The following is a 24388-nucleotide window of genomic DNA, read 5'->3' as shown; positions in this document are numbered from 1 at the left end:
GCTCGTGACCTTTCAAATTAAAGGACTACGAGCCCTCTTTTTGATACCACCAAGTTTGCTCCATCTCAAGTCCGGAATAAATTTTTATGCCCATTTTAATAAAGTCTTGTCAAACATTCCAAGTTCCATAGACGACAATAAGGCTAGTGGAATGTTCCACGGACCGTGGAGCCATCCATGAAGGCTTGGTGCACTTTCTTCAGCAACTTCCTACACGCATTCTAGGGTTAATTTGGTCCTTTTCCAAGCTTTTTAACCCTCTTCTAAGACTATACCATGACGTTTTACATCTAAATAAGGGCTTAGAAGGTGTTAATATGTAAATAGGTAGATTGAGAGATAAAGATCGACTATTTGTCCGGAGATCTTAGTGGGTGAGTGTTTCTTAATTTTACTATGGTAAGTGAGCAAGTATATTGATATATGTGTTTAGTAACAGAAACTATCTTTGAATTTGAGATAGGTGTCGTGATCAAAAGGATGACAACACAAGGGTGATGATGTTAGTCGAGATCAGATCTATTCGGTTTGACATAAATTATGTGAGAAATTAAGGAATTACTTTTTGATTAGTGTGATTTGTACAAGTATGGTATTATGGATGCTAGATGAGAGCAACGGGGTGTGGCTAAGTCATTTGATTAACAAGAGCATTAAGAGGTGTACCTGAGATCGTATGTAGTCAAACAAGGTTCTAATTAAATTTATGATTTTTCATGTGTTCCTAGATAGTATATGTAAGCATTATTTTTTTCCCTTAATAGTTATATGAAGCGACCATATTAGTCAATGAGAAGAAGTTAAGAGAAGCATCTTAGAAAGAACCCTAGTACCTATACATGGAGAGTTCAGTATCCATGCGATAAGCCTTTCTTGAGTGTTAGAGTAAATAAAATGTTGAACACTTTAGAGATGATGGAATAAATCCATAGCTTTAAAGTATCAGCTTCAGACCTAAGGGGGAGATGATAAGAAGAGAAACAAAGTCAAGTGTAGAGAATCAGATAGCAGCGATGTGTTCAGAAAGAGTTTTAGAGATATATCAATCCATTCATAATCTTGTGTATTCCTCAAAGTCAGTCATTCCAATATCTTATTGATGTTTCTAATATTATAATTGTGTGCATCACCTATGCACATACACTTCAGAGAGATTCACATCTATGCTCAGTTTTGAGAATGAGGGGCAAAAACTTTAGCCAATTGATCTCAATTTTACTCCATAAAATTATGGATATTAGCCTCATGAACCTATTCATATATGCACTCATGTCTCATAGCTTAGCATAACAAATTCATGATTTGATCTTAATGGCTAGCAACATAATATTTTACCATGCATATTTTTATATTAGAATTCTTGAATGAATCGTGATTATGATCTTTCACCTAAAGCTCTTTCAGTGATCTTTTTTAGTTAGAGAATAATGTAGATGATAGTTAGTTAAGTGATGATAGATGAGAAGGTTGATGTTTCTTATATTTGTAGTAGTAGTGTGTTATTCTATCTAAGGTTATAAAAGTGGAGAAATGAGAATTGAAGTTTTACTATGAGCAATAGTTAAGTGGAATTAGTTAGTTAGTTCTTGATAGTAGTTCGTGAAGTTTCAATTGATAGAGATGACGAGGGAAGGAGGAATTCTTAGAAGGATTGGGATTCCATGGATTGACTACAGTACTATGCTTGAAAATGGTGTTGTTACATGTGGATAAATACATGATGCATTAGATGTTTCATGACTAGGACTCAAAATTTTGTTGAATCTATTAGAAAGTAGCAGTATACTTGAGATGAGATTTCCTATAGAGACATAAAACCTGAATCTTTGGGTTTAGTTAGTATAAACATCTAATGTTTAGAATCTTGTAATTTAGAAATAAGACTTGAACACAATAAGATTAGACAGTTTAACTTACACCTTGATAAGAGTAGTCAACTCTTATAAGAGTTATGAGTTGCAGCTAATGAGGTGCGATATTCATAAAGGAGGGCATGACTTAAAGGTGTTGCTAGGATTGAAATATAGCAGTTGTATTGATTAAGGCATAATTGTACTATTATTACTTCATGCCAATATCCATTACTATCATGCAATATAACTTCAAATAGAGCGTGACTATGTTCAAAACAATATGACTTATGTGCTATAGACAGTTCCAGAACCTTAGTACGAATAAGTTTCACATATGTTTTTAGGAAAGTTTAGAAGTCAGAAATGTAGTAAGAGTAACTCATTTCCTTTACATGCTTCATTTAGTTGTCATTTCAAGGATGAATGATCCCAAGGAGAGATGTTGTAACACTCCAAAGATTTCTAAGCTGAGAGCAGAATCATTTTATAACACCTCACAACTCTACTCTTTAAAATTTGAATGGATTGTGTAACACCTCAATCTTTAAAAAGGCTAAATAGGTCTAACAGGAAAGTCCACGAACCCAAAATAGACCGTGGACCCTTCAAGTAAACCTAAATGGTCTGTTAGGGGTGTCCATGATAACCCAATTGTCCAGGCCTGCTAGGATTTAAGTCACTTCGACATGACCCTAGATGGACTGTGGTGACAGGTATGTCCCATTGAGGGGTCCTTATAGGTCACCAATCAGCTTTATGTTAAGGCCAATTCTTTAAATGTGGAAATAATTTTCTATATGAATTAAGGTCACTAGAATCTCCTACCAAAAAGTTGGATTGAAAGCTTTCTTACTGATTGAGTTTCAATATGAGATTTTACTTGGGAAAAAATCAACTAATTGTATCTCTCTGCACATGAATTAGGTAGCTCATGGCCTATCAAATTAAAGGACTACGCGTTCTCTTTCTAGCGCCACCAAATTTGCTCCATTTTGAGTTTGGAGTAAAATTTTATGATCGCTTTATTAAAACCCTCTCATATAGTCGAAGTTTCACAAACAATAATACAACTGCTGAAAATATTCCACATACTGTAGAGCCATCTGTGAAGGCTTGCTGCACTTTATTTTCAGCAACTTCCTACACGCATTCGGGGCTAATTTAGTCCTTTCTTGAGCTTTTAAATCATATTCTAAGCCTAATACACGATGTTTTACACCTAGTTAAGGGCATAGAAGGTGTTAACCGGTTTTTCAACATTCATTAACACTTCAAGTCTTTTAAGCAAGGTTCCAAGAGGAAAATAAGATGAGGTTTTCAAGAACTCTTTGAATTGCATTAATTCTACCAAGAACTTTATTCTTCCAGGTATGTAAGACTATCATAGTGTTGGACTAGTTAGTCCTCACACCCTACATCTACTTTCAAATTAGTAAAAGAGTAATCTAGGTTCTATCCTTAGATTTGAGTATTCTTGAGATGAGTTATGTTGAGTTATAAGTTTTCGGTTCTTAATTATTGCGTTTCTATTCCTAATTATTGAATTATTCTATATTGTGCATTAATATGTATTGAGTTCATTTTTCATGTGTATTTATTTTTAGTATGAACCCTATACATGAGTATTTATTGATTTCTAATTGAGAATCTTTTAAACAAAACATGATTGTTTTAAGGTGAGCTTTTTATAAACTAAAAAGAGTTATAACCAAGATTCGAGCAAGAGTATAAGGAAATTAAGTATTCCAAAATTTATTAATTTTTACAATGAGAAATAGAAATTTCATTTTCAAAATGAGCAATGAGTTCAGAGTTACTTCAAAGCAGTTACCTCTTTTAAGATGATAGTTTGAGCGATTTTCTCAAACCAGAGGAAGAGTATGTTTTACACATTTGAGCATATGTATGTATATTATTGGAATTAGTATTGAACACCGATATAGGGATAAGTTCAGACAACTCAAAATCTCCTAAACCACGTCTTACCAACAAAGTTAAAAGATCATACTTTTCATATGATTCCTTATTACTTAGTGGTTCCACTTAGTTGAGAGGTTCTCTAACCCGACTTGGTATAGGATAATTTTGGTAGAGCGGGTGGGACGCATTATGATTACGATCTCATAGTAATTGTAACATCTCGTAACTCGAAATAACTAAGAATAAGCCAAGAAATTAAAATAATCACTTTTGGTAAGAAAGGGGAAAATCTGGAAAAAAAATCTAAGCTTAAGAAGTGAGTTTTGATCATTTTCAAATGATCATAACTTCTAGATCAAGGGATTTAGAGGTAGTTCTTCATATGGTTGGAAAGCCCTTGGAGATATCGTTCCAACGCCGCAAATTTTGTGCATTTTTGATATTGTATGAGGTAGATATACCTATCGGAAGTTGGACTGTTGAAGTGAGGAAAGTCCAATTCCGGATTTAAGCAAGGGAAAACTGGTACTTTCACCCAATTATTTCCTAATTCATTTTAAAGGTTTAATTGGGGTAAAAATAAGCCTTAAGTCATTTTTGGAAAATTGATTCATGCTTAGGACTTGGAGAAAAGAGAAGAGAAGAAGAAGAAGGGAGGAAGAATAAGGTTTCGTCAAGAACGCCAAGGATTTGGGAATGGAATTCGCTGGGGGTGATACATATTAAGGTATGTGAGATTTTTTGTGTTAGGTTAGTGCACCCACACACCAACTTATTTCAATTCAGCAATTTATGAGTTGTTGAAGTTCTTGAAGAAAAGTGTCAAATTCTTGTTGATTAAATTGTTGGATGATTCTTGTTTCTTAGGGTTGTTTTTTAGTTGAATTCAGTGGGTATTGAGGGTACCAACAGTCCCAAGTGTTTGGTTAAAGAACTATGGAGGTTTTGAGATTGAAAAATGAGTTGAAAAATCCGTCAGACGCACCTTGGCACGGACAGGCGCGTCGCTCCTGCAGTGTGCCAAAAAGTGGCCTCAGTCACTGGGGTCTTGCGTGGCGCCAGAACCAAGCCTCAGTCAATTGAGGTTGGTGCGGCACACCCGAATGCTCCCGGATCGGCCTTTTTTCGCTCAGTGTTTAGCCTTTTGTAAGTCCTTCTAAGGTACATTAACACCTTCCAATGATTCTAGTTACTTCAAATGATTTCTAAACACCTAGAAATCATCGAAGAACACAAAACATAACCTTGAATCCATAATCTAATTCTAGGAAAGTTAAGATCAAAGTCAAACAAGTTAAGAGTCAAGTATAAAGTTAATAAGCTAGTCTAAAGCAAAACTCTTAAAGGTTTTCAAGAGTCTATTAAATTTTTTAACTTCGCTTTAAGGCTCAAGTTTCAAGTTAAAGTAAATAGTAAAAAAGTTGAAGTCTTTCCTTCAAAAGTTATAAGGGAACTAAGTTAAAGTTTTTCCAAGGAGTTGATTAAGACTCAAGTTTCAAGTTAATCAAAGAGTAGAGAAGTTGAGTTCATTTCTCAATATATATAAGGGAACTAAGTATTTACTAAAAAGTTTATAAATGATTTCCTATTTAAGTTAAGAGAAACTAAAATTTCTAAAAGAGTTTTGCACAAGAAAAGGGAACATTGATTCCAAGAGAGCTTTGTAAAGCTAAAGTTTTTGAGCAAATTATCTCAACTCAAAGAAAAGAAGTTGTTTTAAAAGCATGAGCTAAAGTACATTTTGGGAGTAGTATTGAGCACCAATGTGGGGATGAAAGTTCACAATTAATTCAAGTCTCCATGAAAACCATGTAGCTATGGGAATTAACGGGTCATACCTTTTAGATGATCATGTAAGTTAAGCTAGTGGATCCACTAAGTGAAGTAAGGTCAAATACCGATGACAAGGTATAGGATGGTCCTTGACAACGTTAGGTAAAATGATGTATCATCACTTAGGCTCGCAGTGATGGTTGTTGGTTAGAAAGTCTCTCACAGAAAACTATATTACTTTCATATATAAGTAAAGTTAAGTTTGTTATTGCATTTCTTTAACGAATGTAGTTGTTTACACTGTTTTACAAGATTTATATATATTGCATGTGTCTTTATTTCTTTATATTAAGTTCAGTATTTCATGAGTTAAGCAGAGCCAAGGTAAGCGTTTCTTCTCATTCTTTTCAAGCTTAAGTTTTGTTAGCATTCCAACTCGCATACTCGTACATTCAATGTACTGATACCAGTTGATCTGCATCATATCATAATGCAGATGCAGGTACCCAGGATCAACATCCAATGCGTCGTTGATCCAAATTGACACTCAGAGTCAGTGGTGAGCCTGCTTTCACCCAGAGGACTCTTTTATTGTTTTCTAGTCTTTTCATTTATAGAATGTTGTGGGGTTTGTCCCAACATTCATCTTAATATTATAGAGGTTTCATAGAATAGATAGTCAGTCAGATAATTCACTTTTGAGTCTCTCTTTATCTTGCATTTTAGATATTCTAATTTTGAGACATAAGTGTCAGTTGGCCAAGACGTTTATTTAAGTTATTTTATGAGAATGTTTTTCATTTTACATTGAGTAAGTCTTCCGTTGAGTTAAATAAGTCAGGTCAAGGGTCCGCTCAACGCCAACAATGATCATTAGGTGTCGGCCACGTCCAGGGTGTAGGCTCGGGGCATGACAGTGATGGTGTTCGATTAGAGAATCTTCCAATAGAGTTAAAGTGTATTTTAATGTATCAATTGTTATGTTGAGTTCAGATATGAGTAAATATTTTGTAAAACTTTAAATGATTTGTCCTTTTTGGTTCTTTACGTTCAGCTTGAGTATATTTTATCTATTGTAGTTCTTTCATTCAGTATTTCGCTTCGACTATATTAAATACTCGTACATTCAATTTGATGATGTCATTTTACTTGCATCATTTTATGTCATGCACGTTTAGGGTCATTTAGATAACCTCTAAGTTTTTAGGACAATAATACCCTTATCATCTAAATTAGAAAAGGACGTCGAAATATTATTCCAGCGGACAATGAGGTCCGTATTCACTCTATATCGTGCATGTTCTACCAAGTTAAACCGTCTCTACTAAATCAGTCATAACATTTCACTCTGAATTCAATCTGACGCAAATTTGGCAGCCTTGGAAAGAAGACTCATATACCTTTAATTTGATAAGTTATGGGTCATCTAAACTCTTTATATACTAAGAGACATGATCAGTTGAATTTGATCCTTAATATGATCATTTGAATTTGATTCTCATATCATTCGAAAACTTAGATGATAAAAATGCATTGAATTTGGCTTGGTGTTAAATATTCCTTATGACCCTAATTAACCGGTGATACCCTTTTTACATTTGGTAAAGGACCTTGAAACACATGATCAAGTAGGATATCACCAGGTTCAAAGTCATATACTTAGGACGAATGATTCGATTTCTAAGTGTAGAGTTGTGAGGTGTTACAATAAGAAAAAAGTCACATTTTAGGATTATTTTATTTTTTTTTTCAAAAGAAAAGAAAAAATTACAAAAAAAGCTAATATTTTCTTTTAGTTTAATTTTAATAAATAAACTAGTGATATAATGTTTTAAATTATGTTTTTAGTCCAGCTATTTAATTGTTCTTATATTTTATTAGGGAAAATGCGCAAGTACCCCCTAACATATGCCCGAAATCTGAAAGACACATTTATATTATACTAACGTCTTATTACCCCCCTGACCTTATTTTATAAATAATTTTCTACCCCGTTTCGGCCTACGTGGCACTATCTTGTGGGCCCAACGCGTGTTGACATTTTTTTCAAGCTAGTACCATGTAGGCTGAAAAGGGGTAAAAAGATTATTTATAAAATAAGTTCAGGGGGTAATAGGACATTAGTATAATATAAGTGTGTCTCTGGAAATTCGGACATATGTTGGGGGGCACTTGTGCATTTTTTCTTTTTTTTACTAATTAATAATTAGCTAATATTTGTATTATTATATTTGTATCTTTAAATTAAATGACAAAAGTGAGAGAAAAATCACAACATATACTTTTACATAGACAAAATGGTGTGATTGACTCTTATACTTGTATGAGTTTGTATTATGAATTTTTCTACTTGACTCCTTGTCAATTAAACTCTTAAACTCAATAAAACTCGGTATTTTAAGCCCTGTTGATCATTGACCAAGCTTATGTGACAATTTAATTATTGAGTTAGCACCAACACGTGATTTCACGTGTAGAAGAAGCGTGAACTCCAAATTTAGACTAAAAATATTTTGTAAAGAAACAGATCAAAAATGAAAGAAGATAAAGAAAATCACTTATTTTTTCTCTCCCTCCCAGCCCACCCCATTTCTGTCTATCTCTCTCTCTAATTGTCATTACCTTCTTCCCCATCCAACCCCCATTTCTTTTTTTTTCCCTCCTCTTCCAAGCCATCTCAAATATCTCTTTCTTTACTTTTTCATATTTTTCTTTCATGGATAAATAAAATGTGTTAGATCTATTTTTTTCCCCATTTTTCTAGGTTATCAAAATTCATAAGATGACAAAGATTAAATAGTCTTGAAGGATAAAAGGTGATTGTTGAATATTTTGTGAAATTAGAAGAAATAAGTTATGTAAAATTGCATACAAAATATTGTGATCTATAGTGATATTTTAATGGTAATTTATTGACATTAATTAATGGAGAAAATAAATTTATGATGATTCAAATGAATGATGTAAACGTTGGTAAAAAATACAATTAAGAGTTACGAATGTTAGAAACTTCGAGAAAAAAAATTAATTATGACTTTTAAGAACTTGAAGAGCCTGGTCACAACTATAGATAATAACAACCCTAAAGAAGAATAAAAAACTAAGGTGAATGTTATTGTTGAGTATTAATTTCCCTGATTTTGTTACAATAAATTAAATAGGTTTTCTTTTTTGAAAAAATTTAGGAGTGACTAGTCTTTTCCTTGTAGGAAAATGTTTAGAACTCTATAAATAGAGGTTTGACACTTCTAACTTAATCAACATTCACAATGTAATCTTAAGGGCTTTGAGTGTTTTGGTTAGGGGGAGAATTTGTGGGACACAAGTTTGATACGTTATCACTTGGTGAACCTTCCATGTATTATGAGTGAATTGGTTGAGGTTATTTCTTTCCATATTTTATACTCTCATATTTATAGTGGATTTCTCATCTCCTTTATAGACGTAGGTCGATTGATCGAACCACGTTAAATCTTTGTGTCTTTTGGTATATTTTTCGGTTGTCTTTTTACTCGTGGCCTTTCGAGGCTTGCTTTGCTAGCTTCCGCATTGCACCTAATTATTTATAATCATAATAAGTGATATCAGAGTCATATTCAATGATCGAATCAGGTGTAGTGGTTCGATAATCGAGAATTGAAACAGGTTAGAGATGAGTGTTCATCTCAACGGGTGTAGTTCTAGCCGACTATGAAGAGGAGAAGAAAACTGTTAAAGATTATATAAAGAAGGTGGACAAATTTATTTTGTCAAAAATTCAGGCCAAGGGGGAGATTTGTTGAGTATTAATTGCCCTGAGTTCCTTACAATAAATAGGATTTCCTTTTAGGAAAAGGTTTAGGAGTGGCTAGTCCTTTCCTTGTTGGAAAAGGCTTAGAACTCTATAAATAGAGGTTTGTTACTTCTAACTTAATCAACATTCATGTAATCTTAAGGGTTTTGAGAGTTTTTGCTAGGGAATTCGTGGTATACAAGCTTGATACGTTATTACTTGTGCGAACCTCTGATGTATTTCGAGTGAATTGGTTGAGGTTGTTTTTCTCTATATTTTGTACACTCATATTTATAGCGCATTGCTCATCTCCTTTGTGGGGGTAGTCGGTTGACCGAATCATGTTAAATCTTTGTATCTTTTAGTATATTTCTCGTTTGTCTTCTTACTTGTGATCTTTCGAGGTCTACTTTGCTAGCTTCCGTATGACCCCAACTTATTTCGGTCCTAACAGTTAATGGTGGTTGTGGGTTGAGTGGGGTGGAGGAAAGGTGAGTGAAATAACTATTTTATTTTATTATTTTTGTCTTTTGTAGAATAACATTTTCGGTTAATAATTTAAAAATATTTATGAAATAATCATGACATGACATGGCATTATTATATCTGACGTGTATATGACATGGCATTATTATATCTGACGTGTATATGACATGTCATTTATGTAAGAGAGATTGCGGTATACACATGATTGGAGGGATTCAAAAATCTCATTTTAATTGACTGCAAGGGTTTATTTGATAAAGGGTCAAATAGAAGGATTCAGAATGCTAATTCATACAAGTATAAGATTCCATCAGACTATTTCGTCTTTTATATATAAAGGTCCAGTCTTTAATTTAGACTTCTAATTATATCTTTTCTTTTTTTTCTTCCATAGTTTTTTTGGTCTTGTGATTGAATCCATGGTAACTTATTAGTTCCATTTTTTACTATAATATCAGTTAACACAGTTTGTTAGGATTTTCCTCTATTTAAAACTAGTTGAATCTATCGGTAACCCGATCTTGAAATAACACCCGCTAGAATCTAAGGCTATGACTCTGATACCATGTAGAGAATAGTAGAATAAAAGTATAGTTAGGAAACCTTTTGCTAGCCTAAGATCGTTAACTAAGATCGGAAAATTCAATTAAGGAAGAGGAAGCTAGAAGGGAAAAAGAGTATTCTATACTTTACTCTAAGTATCTAATTATCTAGATTTTTCTTTAAGTATAAATATCAAAGATATTTATTTTACCAAATTCTAGAAAATTCTAATAAATATCTAAGATATTTTTGTACCTCCGAAAAATCATCTTTATTTTTTACAATATGTACGTCTACATATTAAAGTTGAAAAAGAGGACATATATCCTCAACCATATAAACATATGTTTAAAATGTAAAATAAATATTTGATATTTTTATAATTTGTGGATTGATTTACGTATTAAAGGAGGACATGTCCTCAACTTTATACTCATGTTAAATATGTAAAACAAATATTTAAGATTTTTATAACTTTTGTGAACTGATTTATGTATATATTAAAGTTAAAGAAAAGAGGACATATTCTCAACTTTATAAACTTATGTTAAATATATAAAACAAATGTATGAAATTTTTATAACTTGTATATACGTCTTAAAGTTAAAGTCAAGAAACGAGGACGTATCCTTAACTTTATAAACATACGTTAAATATATATACAATAATAAATATTTGAGATTTTTATAATTTCTGGATTGATTTACGTATTAAAGTTGAGAAAAGAGGACACATCCTCAACTTTATAAACAAATATGCAAAATAAAGAGTTGAGATTTTCATAACTTGCAGGCTGATTTACGTACATGTTAAAGTTAAAAGAAAAGAAGTCATATCCTCAACTTTATAAACATACGCTAAATATTTAAAATAAATATTTGAGATTTTCATAACTCGCGGATTGGTTTACTTATTAATCGGAGAAAAGAGGACATATCCTCAGCTTTATAAACATACTAATGTACTTAGCCGTGCTTCGCGCGGTTATGAAATGAATTTAAAAAAAAATAACATTAAATCATAAAAGATAAGTTATCAAAAATCAATTATATATCTATATTTTGTAATAATAGTTATTCCAAGTCATCTATAATTAAGGTACATACTCTTTAGTTGAACTTTTTTAGTTTTTTAAATCAGTTTTTTTAATTCAGACTTCTTCCTCCTCTTTGTTATAACTTAATCACTACATACTTTCTAGTATTTATATGTTCACCAACCTAAAAAATTATCATATCAAAATTACTAAAAAAGTTAATTAAAATAAAAATAACAAAATAATGTTAGAAAGAAAATACATTTAAAAATACACAAAAAAAATTAGCTAAACAAAAAAAATAAAAAAAAATAGCATACACAAATTCGTAATTCTTCTAGTTTTGTTCAGCTTATATAAAAATATATTAAGAGTATATTTCATATTGCAAATTAAAATTACATTCAATATATACATTCCTAAGAAAGAAGAGTCATTGTACTTAAAAGGATTAAGGATGTGACTTTAATATTTTTGACATTTGTATACTATGACACAAAATAATGAATATTAATCATAGAAAATGATAAGACAATCCGAAATAAAGTTATTGAGACACTTATTTTTATAATAATTTCAATAATAAGTAGGAAGATAAACAAAAAAAAAAAAATCACAAAAGTATAGATAGAAAGTACTACACTATTCTAGTCCATCAATTATTATATAGATAGATAGATAGATAGATAGATAGATAGATAGATAGATAGACTTTTAAGAATCGCTAATTTCTTTCCTAGGAAAATCAACACATTATTTTAGAAGAAAAAGTTAACATTTACACTGTATAAAAAAGAATTATATATGTAACGCTCCAAACTTTATCGAACAATATTGTTCTTGGAAAATACATACCTTATATTTGAAAAATAACTAATTATTGCCACAAAATTTCTTTTTCATTTTGTCAAACTTGTACAAAACTAATTTGACACTGTCATAAAAAAACGTCTTCATCTTGTCCTCGTGTTTGGCTACTATGACCAAAAAAAATTATAATCTTCATGAACATGGTAGCCATGCATATTTCCACATCACTTTTTATATATTCTCTCTCTTAGTTATTAAATACATGATCAATGAAGAAAATGAAGAAAAAATAAACAAAAACGAAAAAAATGAAGGAAACATGAAAATAAATATCAAACAACTCTATATAATTGTTATTTATAGATTTTTTGAGTCCTAAGAATCAGATAGAAGGAAGTTTAGAAGACATTATTTAAGTGGAATGCAAAAAGATGGAAGTTTTTTTTGTAACACATGAATTATAATTGAATATAATAAATATGATAGATTTTAAAATTATTAAACAAATAATTAATAAAAAAATGAATGAAGAAAACCAAAATAAATTATCAAAAAATAAAAAAATGAATCCTCATTTTAGAAGCATGCCACATCAGCAACCCTATGATTCAGCTTATATTATTATATAAATTTCAATAGACATTTAAGAATAACATTGATATACTTATAACATATAGATATCGATCTTTAGTAGAAGAAATAATCTACAAAATCAAAATAAAATGGCAAATCAAATTCTAATACATTTTTGTGCATTTTAGGATAATTATTTTTTGAAATAAACAAAAAAATATAATGAAAAAAGAAAGGAAAATAAATGATTAAAGGAAATGCATAACATTATTGATGAATTTAAAGAAAGAAATTTAAAAACTTAATATCATCAGTGATGAAATGATTTAAATATGGGCATATTTGATAATACAATTTTGAGGTAAAATTTTCTGTCTTTTCAAAATTTGGAAAAGTATTTTAAAAAAAAGAAAATAATAAATAAACTTCCAAATAATTTTCAACAATTATTTAAGAAAAATATAAGAGAAATGTCAAAATAAAATTGATTAAAATAAAAAAATATCTGAAATAAGAAGGTTGTCATCTTTTTCTAATTTTAATTTTATTATTACACACATATATATAAATGAATCTTTAGCCGAAGAAGTGATCTAAATTAAAAAAAGTTAAATCTCATAAAATATATATATATTTGATTCTTATCATGTTATAATAACAAATATCTTGTAAAAAACAAATTTAAAAAGGCAAAAAAATTATTTAAAAAAATGCATTGATATAAATGAAAGTAATAATCAAAATGAAGTAAGAAAAAATAATATGATTGATGATGAATGGNTAAAGATAGATAAGGAAAAAACGTTCTAAGAAAAAAAAAACAAAAAAAAGGAAATTAGAAATAAATGACAAATTAAAGTCTATTTATGTATAATAAAAATGCATTTTTTTATAAAGTTATAACAGTTAGTTTTAAAATAAATAAATAAAAAGAACAAAGAAAAAAATAATTTAAGGAAATAATATAAATTACATTAATGATGAGTTTAAGGAAAGAAAATTTTAAAAATTAATAAAATCTATCATGAAAGGATTTAAGTATGGTCATATTTGATATTGTGCAAAATTTCAAGGTAAAAATTTCATTAAAAATTAGGTAAAATGTACAAAATAAGAATTAGAAAAATAAATAAATAAATCTAGACACAATTTTTAGCAATTAATCTAAGAAAATATAAGAGAAAATGTCATAAAAATATATAATCTGTAGTGAGAAGGTTCTCATTCTTTTCTAACTTTAACTTTATTATTATTACGTATCGATATGAATCTTTTCACAGAACAAAAGAAATAAATTTAATTTAAATAAAAAAATTAAATTTTGTAAAATATACATGCAATTCTTATCAATTTGTAATAACTATTATCTTGTAACAAATAAATAAATAAAATGTAAGAAAAAAGAAAAAGGAAAGAAGCAATTTAAAGAAATGATATAAATTATAATAAAGAGATCAAATTAAGGCAAGAAAGTAAAATTAATGATGAATGAAATTAAATATAGTCAGCTTTGATATTCAATAAAATTTGAAAGTGAAATTTTCGGTTGTTTAGAATTTGAAATAAACATCAAATCTAAAAAAAAAAAATACAAAACATATAGACAAACTTCAGTTAAAATATATAAAAGATAATAAAACAAACTTTAATTAAAGATGGATAAGGAAAAATAAATTAGAAATACGTTTTAGGAAAAAAACAAAAAAAATGGAATTAAAATATTGGTAGATTTCTCCTTATTCTCATCCTAATTTAATATGAATTCCATAAATAAATTAAATCTCTCTAAATAATTTTCTTGCTTTTGGACCACTTATTATTCATTTTATAAGTTTCTCAATCAAAATGATTATTCTTTCAATATATAATTTTTGTAGAAGAAGAAATTATAGTGCAATGTCATTTCAAAAACTCTTTATATTTTGAAGAAATTTGATTATTACATGATTTTTCTTCTTACATCAGTATCTTCAAAAATATCATGAGAAATCATCTCTTTCTCTTTTCATGAAAAAGTAACACTCCATCATCAGAAGAAGAACAAACAAAGTAAAAGAGTCACCATGTTTTTGTTCATTCTAATATCTATTCTCCTCATCTCTAAATTTGCTTGCAATGTGTTGTGTCAATTTTGTTGCTCTTTTGTTGCTTGTTATTTTTGTCTTCTTTCTGATTGTTGTTGTTGTTTTGGTGCGTTGTTGAATCTTTCTCTCACTGATACATGCATGTATGTTCAATGAAACTTATTTGATGTTCCTGCAAAATCTAAAAAATAAAAAAGAGAAGAAAATTAAATCAAACAAAAAAATGTCTAACCACAAAAATAATATATTGAGTATCAAAAAACTCCATATATGGTTATTATTTATAGATTGTTTGAGTCTAAGAATAAGATAGGAGGAAGTTGAGAAGAAATGTTATTTAAGTGGAGAATGAAAAAAGATGGAGATTTTCTTGTAACTCATCAATAATAATTGAATATAATAATTATTAAATAAATTATTGATAAAAAATGATAGAAGAAAATTCAAAAAAAGTATCAAAAAACAAAAAAATTAGTCCTGACTTTAGAAGCATGCCACATCAGCCTCCCTATGATTCAGATTTATATTATTATATAAAAAATTTTAAATAATTAATTGAATTGGTGGAAAATTTGGGCATCAAAATAGTCATTACAATAAATAGAGTCGTCAATATGAGCTACACCCGTTAAGCCGACTTGGCCTAACCCGAGATTTAATAAGGTTGAGCTGAGATTTTTGGAGTCCATTTAAGAAAAGAGCTTTTTATCCCGACCTGAATAAGTCTGCTGATTTGTGGGGCTTCAGAAATATCGGTAGGGCCGACCTGTGGGCTAATAAAAATTAATTAAAAATAATAAATAATTATTTAAAATTAACGAGAGTCCCAACTCAAAATAATTATGTTAATATTTCTATTTAGATATTTCTACTTTTGCTTGAAAAAAAAACTTAATATACATATAAAGATAATTTTATTTAGGGAAACTTATATAAATATATTATATTTAGAAAATATTTATCATTTATAGCAATAACTTTTTTTTCCACTTAATCACTTTTAATACATTTATAATACAATTTTAATACATATTACAAAGAATAATTTATTCTTCACAGATAATACAAGTTTTATTGATGAATAATATATTTATCACACATTTTAAGGGAAAATGCACAAGTACCCCCGAACCTATGCCCGAAATCTCAAAAACACACTTATACTATACTAAGGTCCTATTACCCCCTGATTTTGTTTTGTAAATAATTTTCTACTCCTTTTCGGCCTACGTGACACTATCTTGTGGGCCCAACACGTGTTAATATTTTTTTTCAATCTAGTGCCACGAAGGCCGAAAAGGGGTAGAAAATTATTTATAAAATAAGCTTAGGGGGGTAATAAGACCTAAGTATAGTATATGTATCTCTGAGATTTCGAGCATAAATTGGGGAGATACTTATGCATTTTCCCTAAAAACAAACTAAAAAACTTCATCTTTTGAGATTCTGTAGAGAGACTTCGTAGAAATTCATATATAACATCCCATCAAAATTTAATGCATATAGAAATTTTTTAAGATCTAACAAAAATTACTAAGTTCTAATATATATCTATATCTATATATGTATCTATATCTATATCTATATCTATCTATCTATCTATCTATCTATCTATCTATCTATCTATCTATATATATATATATATATATATATATATATGCTTAAGTCATATGCGGCCTCTTAAAGTTGAATACTTGAACCTTAACAAATTTATACCTATTTAACACAAAATGATTGTCAAATAAGAGAGAAATATGTGTACATTTCAAACGCTCAATTATAGCAAATGAACCAAAGAAGCGATGACCCATCACAATTGGATTAATTTTGTAAAAAAAAAAAACTATTTAAATAGTCAAAAAGCAATTTAAGAAAATAAAAATTGAATTAACCCANCCAATCTTCTTCTTCTCCGTCGACCTTAACTGTCACCTCCATGCTTCTTCTTCTTCATTTCCTTTTCACTAGCCCCAGTGCGTTTTAACGCCAGTCAACAATAGCCTCCATCCTTTTCTTCTTCTCCATTGAATTTCATTCGTTTCACCATTATTATTAATCTAAGCTAATTCCTCATTCACCTTTCATTATGATTGCATCAAAACCTTCTATTCGTTATCTTTTATCTTCTTTTCACTAATAATTATTTATAACAATTACAAGAAAAAATAGATTTTTACAGAAAAATAATTAATTGCTTCATCGGAATATCATTTTTATCGAAAACAATAAAACTTTGCCGAAATATTTGAGGCTTTAATTAGATTTACATAGAAAAAGAAAAGAAAAATAAAAAACACAAGAAGAATTTGAGGGGATGGGAGAAAAGATGTATGGGAAGGGGTAGGTGTGTAAAGAGATGAGAGTAGTTGCAGAGAGGTATGTGGGGAAAAGACGTTCTTTTTTTTAAAATTAATTATTTTTTATACATTATTCATTAATTAGGTTTATTAATTGTAAAGAAACAGAAAAAAGGTCATTTCCAATGGTTTCACGCGTTTAAGGACTGTGAAATACACATTTTTTGTCACGTAAGCATTTTGTGTCCAATAGGAACTATTTTTGAACATATAAGGTGTTCAATAGGTATGAGACTAAATTGAGGTGTCTAAATAAAATATGCGGACAACTTTAAGGGGCCACATATGAAACATTCGTGACATGGAAAAAAAGGGGGACATACCCATATGAGTATCTCATATTGAATTTTAAAAAATATAATTGGAGTATGGATTAGGACAAAAATCATAAGTACCCCTTTAACATATGCTCAAATTTTCAAAGACACATTTATACTATACTAAGATCCTATTACCCCCTTGAATTTATTTTATAAATAATTTTCTACGCCTTTTCGGCTTACGTGACACTATCTTGTGGGTCTAGCGCGTGTTGACATTTTTTTTCAATCTAGTGCCACATAGGCCGAAAAGGGATAGAAAATTATCTATAAAATAGTTTAGGGGATAATAGGACATTAATATAGTATAAGTGTGTCTCTGAGATTTTTCGACATTGGTTAGAGGGTACTTGTGCATTTTATAATATAATGTATCAATTTCTTACAAAACAAGCATAATATATTTTTTTAAAAACAATTATAATGCATATTTATTGCATACATAATTCACTTTTAATACATATTTCAAAATTAACATAGTATTGTTATAAATGATAATAAATAAAAAGTATTGCTAAAATCAATAACTATTTATTGAAAGGTATCAAGTAACTTTTCTTTTTATTTATGGATTTGATTAACAAGTAGTAACATTAACATCATGTAATATTATTTTGTCGATATTTATGATAATATTTTAAATTATAATTTATAATTTAATTTAATTTAATAATTATAAGAAATATAATATTTAAAAAAGTTGGTTGGCCCGACAAGTCTGTAGCCACATACTTGTGGGTTGGACCGATCATTTTTAATCCACACAAAAAATGAGCTAGCCCGGCCTAACCCGTAAATTGTCAAAGTCTGTATGGATCAATTAGGATGGGGTGGGCTAGCCCATATTGACAGGTCTAACGATAAATAAATAAAAGATATTGTAGTAATAATATAATAACTATATATTATATTATATTTAGTAGTAACAATATAATATCAATACGGAGTACATATAACCAATCTTCTATGTGTTTGCCGCTAAAAACATTAGTGGTTTTGATGTAATGATATTTATTCAATTATAGTTAATTATTTGAATAATGATAAATATTATTGTTAAAAGGGAAAAAATATTGCCACTAATGTCTATCTGATTGCAGTGTATGTTGTAAAAAAAAAAGATGGATAATGCACAAGTATCTCCTCAACCTATGCCTGAAATCTTAGAGACACAATTATATTATATTAAGGTCCTATTACCCCCCTGAACTTATTTTATCAATAATTTTCTACTCCTTTTCTGCTTACGTGCCACTATCTAGTGGGTATGACGCTGGTTGACTCTTTTTTTTCAAGCTAGTGCCACGTAGGTCGAAAAGGGGTAGCAAATTACTTATAAAATAAGAAAAATGAATAAATATACCCCCAAACTTTTAAAAATGGTACGTCAATACCCTCCGTCATACTTTTCGTTCATAAATACCTTCGTCGTCCAATAACTAGCGCACATTTTCCCTTCCCACTAACGTAAGAGTCATTTCGTACACGTGGTACAATCCTACGCCTCAATCTGGATTGACCAAATATTTAACCCAAATATTCAAATACCCATTTAACCCGCCCAATAACCCATTTAACTCACCCAATACGCACATTACCCATATTAGAATTCGATGTTCATGTTCGAGAACCCCAAGTAGAATTCTCAAACATGTGTTGAAGTCTGAATTTGAATCGGAGTTCTTGGATTTGTGGGGTTGAAGATTTGAATTCATTTTTGATCTTAGTTAAGAAGAAAAAGATTCCAGAAACTTTCCAGAACTTTGTTTACATTTGGAGAAGAAACATAAGTTGTATTACCTTAGAATTCCATTTTCTTTTCATGAAGTTCGTTTTCTATGAAATAATTCTACCTCTTTCTTTACCCAGTAGTAGAGAATGCAAATAAATTGCAATATTTTGATTTGGTTATGTTTTATCTCCAATGAAACATGAATTTTTCAATTACTCTAATTAGTTTTTTTTCCTAATAGATGATGATAATTAATTTAATTTGTAGAAACTTTATTCAAGGCAAAGTGATTATGAGTTTCTTCTTCAAGATTTTAGTGTGATATTTTATTCTTTACAGAAATAGATGCTTTGAATTTTCAATTTCTTTTGTTTAAATCTTCAAATAGATGAATGAAAAAGTATATGAAAAGATAAAAGAAGAAAAGACAGAGGGGGTGAGGGGTGGGGATGACGGCGATTACGGCAGCCACCTTAAGATAAAGAAGAAGAAGAGGTAAAAGTAAATGAACCTTTTTTTCTTTAGGGTTGTAGATAGTTTGTAAAATGGGTTGGGGCGGGTTAAACGAGTATTTGAATATTTGGATTAAATATTTGGTCAATCCGAGTTAAGGTGTAGGATTGTGCCACGTGTATGAAATGACTCTTCCGTTAGTGGGAAGAAAAAATGTGCACTAGTTATTGGACGGCGAGGGTATTTATGAAAGAAAAGTATGACAGAGGGTATTGCCGTACAACTTTAAAAAGTTCGGGAATATATTTATCCCTTTTCCCTATAAAATAAATTCAGGGGGATAATAGGACCTTAGTATAGTATAAGTGTGTCTCTGGAATTTCGAACATAGGTTGAAGGGGTACTTGTGCATTTTTTCAAAAAAAAAAAAGACTAAATGGATGCAATTGTTTGTTTTGGATAGTATGTTTTTTTAAAGGAAATAACTCTTTTTGTTTAGCTTTGTATAGATCAAACATTGCCAAATAAATTAAAGGAATAATGCACAAGTACCCCCTTAATCTATGCTTGAAATCTCAGAAACACACTTTAGGTCCTATTACCCCTGAACTATTCTATAAATAATTTTCCATCCCTTTTCAACATATGTGGCACTATCTTGTGGGCCCAATGATGATTGACTTTTTTTTCAAGCTAGTGCCACTTATATCGAAAAGGGGTAGAAAATTACTTATAAAATAAGTTCTGGGAGTCATAGAAACTTAGTATAGTATAAGTATGTCTCTGTGATTTCGAGCATAAGTTTAGAAGGTAGTTATGCATTTTCCTTAAATTAAATAAAAGGAATATTATTTTAACCAAAAGAAAAAAAAAACTATGAAATAAGGGAGAAAATCATTCACACCCCTCTATCTTTGCTTTTAAGTAAAAACTACCCATGATTTTTTCTTTAAAAAAATTTAATCTACGTTCTTTTAATGAAACAAATAAATAATCTTTTTCAGGACAGGGAAAAAAGGAAAATAAATGAAATAAACAATGGCCAGGGATAAGATTCTACCTCAATTGTCATCATTAACCATATATATATTAAAAAATAAATCTTATCACAATGATGATTTATTTTTTGCCAAGAATTGTCCTATATTCAATGTTCATTCACGCATATCATAATAATAATAATTATCTTTCTATAATGGACAAAAGCAATATGGTAAACAAATAATGAATATCCTAATATATCAATTTGTCTATATACCTATACCACTTGCCTGTATCTGGTGGCAATTACAGTCCCATTCTATTTAACCATTCAGATATTGTCATTTCTATAATTAAAAAATATATATATCTTTCTTTCTAAAATTGTTCACATTCTGTATTTTACAGCTAATCTGATCAAATATAATATACTATCAAATCATTAAAAATAAAATATAAATTTTATTCTAATTTATGTAAATGAATTTGACTGACATGAAGTTAAGAGGGAAAAAGACCTTTTAAAAACATTTGAAAATAAAGCATAAATTTCAATAATCATAAATTATTTCATTGAGAGTATTTTTTTTATTATTAAACATCTCATCATATACAAAATTAAAATTAAAAATACCAAAAAACGAATATTTTTTTCTCAAACGAAATTATTAAAAAAATACTCCCTTTGTGCCAGTTTATATTACTTTTTTTTTTGTGGTCATTTTTAGACCGTAAAATAAAGGATATCTTTTTTTATATTAAGTAAAATATTTTTTTTATCTTTAATGAAATAATTTATAATAACTCAAACATCTTTTATTGTTTTAAATCATAAATTTTAAAAATCTTAATTTTTTTTAAATTTCATACTTAATAAAACTAATTCATATAAAATGGTACGGGATAAATAAGTTAAAAAAGATGGAGTAATTTGTTAAAGATACCTAGTCATGATATGACAATTTTAAAAATTATCTAGTGCTACAATTTGGATATGGGGACTGAGGGTTTATCATTTTAAATAGAGCAGAGCAGGTATAAAAAGCCCATACCTTTTCCCCATTTTATGTGTCGGCCTCAGTATTTTCAAAAATACAATTGCTCATCTGTCTGCCTTCTTTCAGTATTTTTTTCCGTTTTAAGGTAAGTAGATTCACCATTTTACATTCCCATCTATTGTTTCTATTTGTTTCTGCACTTTGTTTACTATGTATTGTATGCTTTATTCATTTTGGAAAAAGTTTGTTTTTTTTTATATTGGTTTCCATAGTCCAATTTTTTCTCAAAAGTTCAAAGAGTAAAGAAGAGTAAAAAAAAAAAAAGAAATTAGATTGGGTGTTAGGAGTAATCCCATTAATGAAAACCTTTTAACTATAAACTAGTTGGTTCATTTATTTATTTATTTTTGTGAAATTTTCTGTCTCAAGATTCAATTTTTATTTAAAAATTATGCTAATACAACTTTTTTTTTTGTTTTCTCTAAATCCATTTAATTGAGCATTCTGTTTTTCTTTTAATTTCTTGATCTTGATTGGGGGCGGAGCTAACGTTCGTTCGAACCGTAGTAATTTTGGCTCAAATCATGTATTTGTATGTAAAAAAAATGGAAATTGGTAAGCTCACTTACTTAATGACCTAATTTTTCACTGTGTTGGTGAAAGTTCGATTCCTCACATTGTAATCGCCTCCCCATTTCCCTTTAAGTAAAAGCAAATTGTCATTTTCAGCGTGAAGTGTATTCTTAGTTACCTTTTTTGAATTTTATTCAGGTAAACATAAACATTGGGTTGTTACAAGTTATAGGATCTTCTTCAGTATTCTCTAGTTCATTAAAAGGACCAGGGAATGCTGAAAGATGTGCTTAAGAGCTACCAAGTCTTTCTCTGAGATTGAAGCTCTGTTGGAGCTATTCTCTAAATTTGATGAGTTTGCATCATTGGTCCCAACTTCGTCCACGTTCACTCATCAAATGTCAAAACTGACTAGATTCTTTCATGTTCTAATTGTATCGTATGACAATCTTAGTGAAGATGGTTGATTTGTTCACTTCTTGTTGTGTTGAAAATAGCTAGTTATTTGTTTACTCGAAATTGGTTGAAGTTGAGATGGAGAGTAAGAGGAGTAGTATACTAATGGAAAGGTATGAGTTAGGGAGATTGTTAGGACAAGGCACTTTTGCTAAGGTCCATCATGCGAGAGACGTCAAGACTAGCATGAATGTGGCTATTAAGATTATTGATAAGGAGAAGATTGTAAAAGTTGGGATGATTGATCAAATCAAATGCGAGATTTCAGCGATGAAATTGGTTAGGCATTCTAATATTGTGCAGCTCTATGAGGTGATGGCCAGCAAAAAGAAGATTTATTGTGTAATGGAATATGTCAAAGGAGGCGAGTTGTATAACAAAGTGAGTAAAGGGAAGTTAAAGGAAGATGTTGCAAGGAAGTTATTTCAGCAATTGATTAGTGCTATTGATTTCTGTCATAGTAGAGGTGTTTATCACCGAGACCTAAAACCGGAGAATCTATTGCTTGATGAAAATGGGAATCTAAAGATTTCAGATTTTGGATTGAGTGCCCTTGCAGATTCGAAATGCCAAGACGGTTTACTTCATACTAAATGTGGGACACCAGCTTATGTTGCACCAGAAGTGATAAGCAAGAGAGGCTATGATGGTGCGAAAGCTGATATTTGGTCATGTGGGGTGATATTATATGTCCTTTTGGCTGGATATCTCCCTTTCCAGGATTCAAAATTAATGGAGATGTACAGAAAGATCGGTAAGGGTGAGTTCAAATGTCCTAACTGGTTCCCTCCTGATGCTCGCAGGCTGATATCAAAAATATTAAATCCAAATCCTAGCACAAGAATTTCCATTTCTAAGATAATGGAGAATTCTTGGTTCAAGAAAGAGTTGCAGCTGAAACCTATAATCGCTGATGCTGACTCGAACCCTGAAGAAGCAGCAATTGATGATGCAGTTTTTGGTATCGGTGAGAGTACCGACTCAATAACAGAGCCAAAGCCAGAACTGGTCAAGCCTGCACACTTGAATGCATTTGATATTATATCTTTCTCAACAGGTTTTGACTTGTCTGCCTTTTTTGAAGAAAGAGATAAAAAGAGGGAAGTTATATTTACATCAAAGCAACCGGCAAAAACAATCATCTCAAAGCTAGAGGATGTAGCTAGGCGTTTAAAGTTGAAGGTGATGAAAAAGGATGGAGGGTTATTGAAGTTGGAAGGATCTAAAGAAGGAAGAAAAGGGGTGTTGTCTATTGATGCAGAAATCTTTGAGGTAACTCCAAATTTTCACTTTGTTGAGATGAAGAAATCGAATGGAGATACGATAGAGTACAAGAAGACGATGATGAAGGATATAAGACCAGCATTGGAAGATATTGTATGGACTTGGCAAGGTGACGAACCGCGTCCTCAGCAGCTAGCAGAGGAAGAAATTTTGCAGACTTATCAGGGGTACTCATTTGACAATAATTCACCTCAGAAGAATGCATAATAGAGAAGTTTAATTCTGATGTAACTTGATCTCCTTCCATTTTCTGTGCTATTAATGATGTATTTATATTTAAATAATAGAATATCGAGTCCACCCTATAATTTCTTTTATTAAACCAATGGGTAGTGCTGAAGCTTAATTAGCTCTACTACTTTTGAAGCTCCAGCTCTTCTGTTC

General features: G+C 30.0%; 1 protein-coding gene across 1 annotated transcript; it reads left to right on the top strand.

Annotated features, from left to right (window-relative positions):
* The first annotated feature begins 21705 nt into the window (after positions 1 to 21705).
* LOC107029461 (CBL-interacting protein kinase 2-like) lies at positions 21706 to 24376 on the top strand. The gene is made up of 2 exons (XM_015230877.2): positions 21706 to 21836; positions 22463 to 24376. Exon 2 carries the CDS (start codon positions 22799 to 22801, stop codon positions 24209 to 24211), a length of 1413 nt encoding a protein of 470 aa, XP_015086363.1. The 5' UTR covers positions 21706 to 21836; positions 22463 to 22798; the 3' UTR covers positions 24212 to 24376.
* The last annotated feature ends 12 nt before the right edge of the window (positions 24377 to 24388 follow it).

This window comes from Solanum pennellii, chromosome 9, assembly GCF_001406875.1.
Source record: "Solanum pennellii chromosome 9, SPENNV200".
Taxonomy (NCBI): Eukaryota; Viridiplantae; Streptophyta; class Magnoliopsida; order Solanales; family Solanaceae; genus Solanum; species Solanum pennellii.
This window is presented reverse-complemented; position numbering and strand designations above follow the sequence as displayed.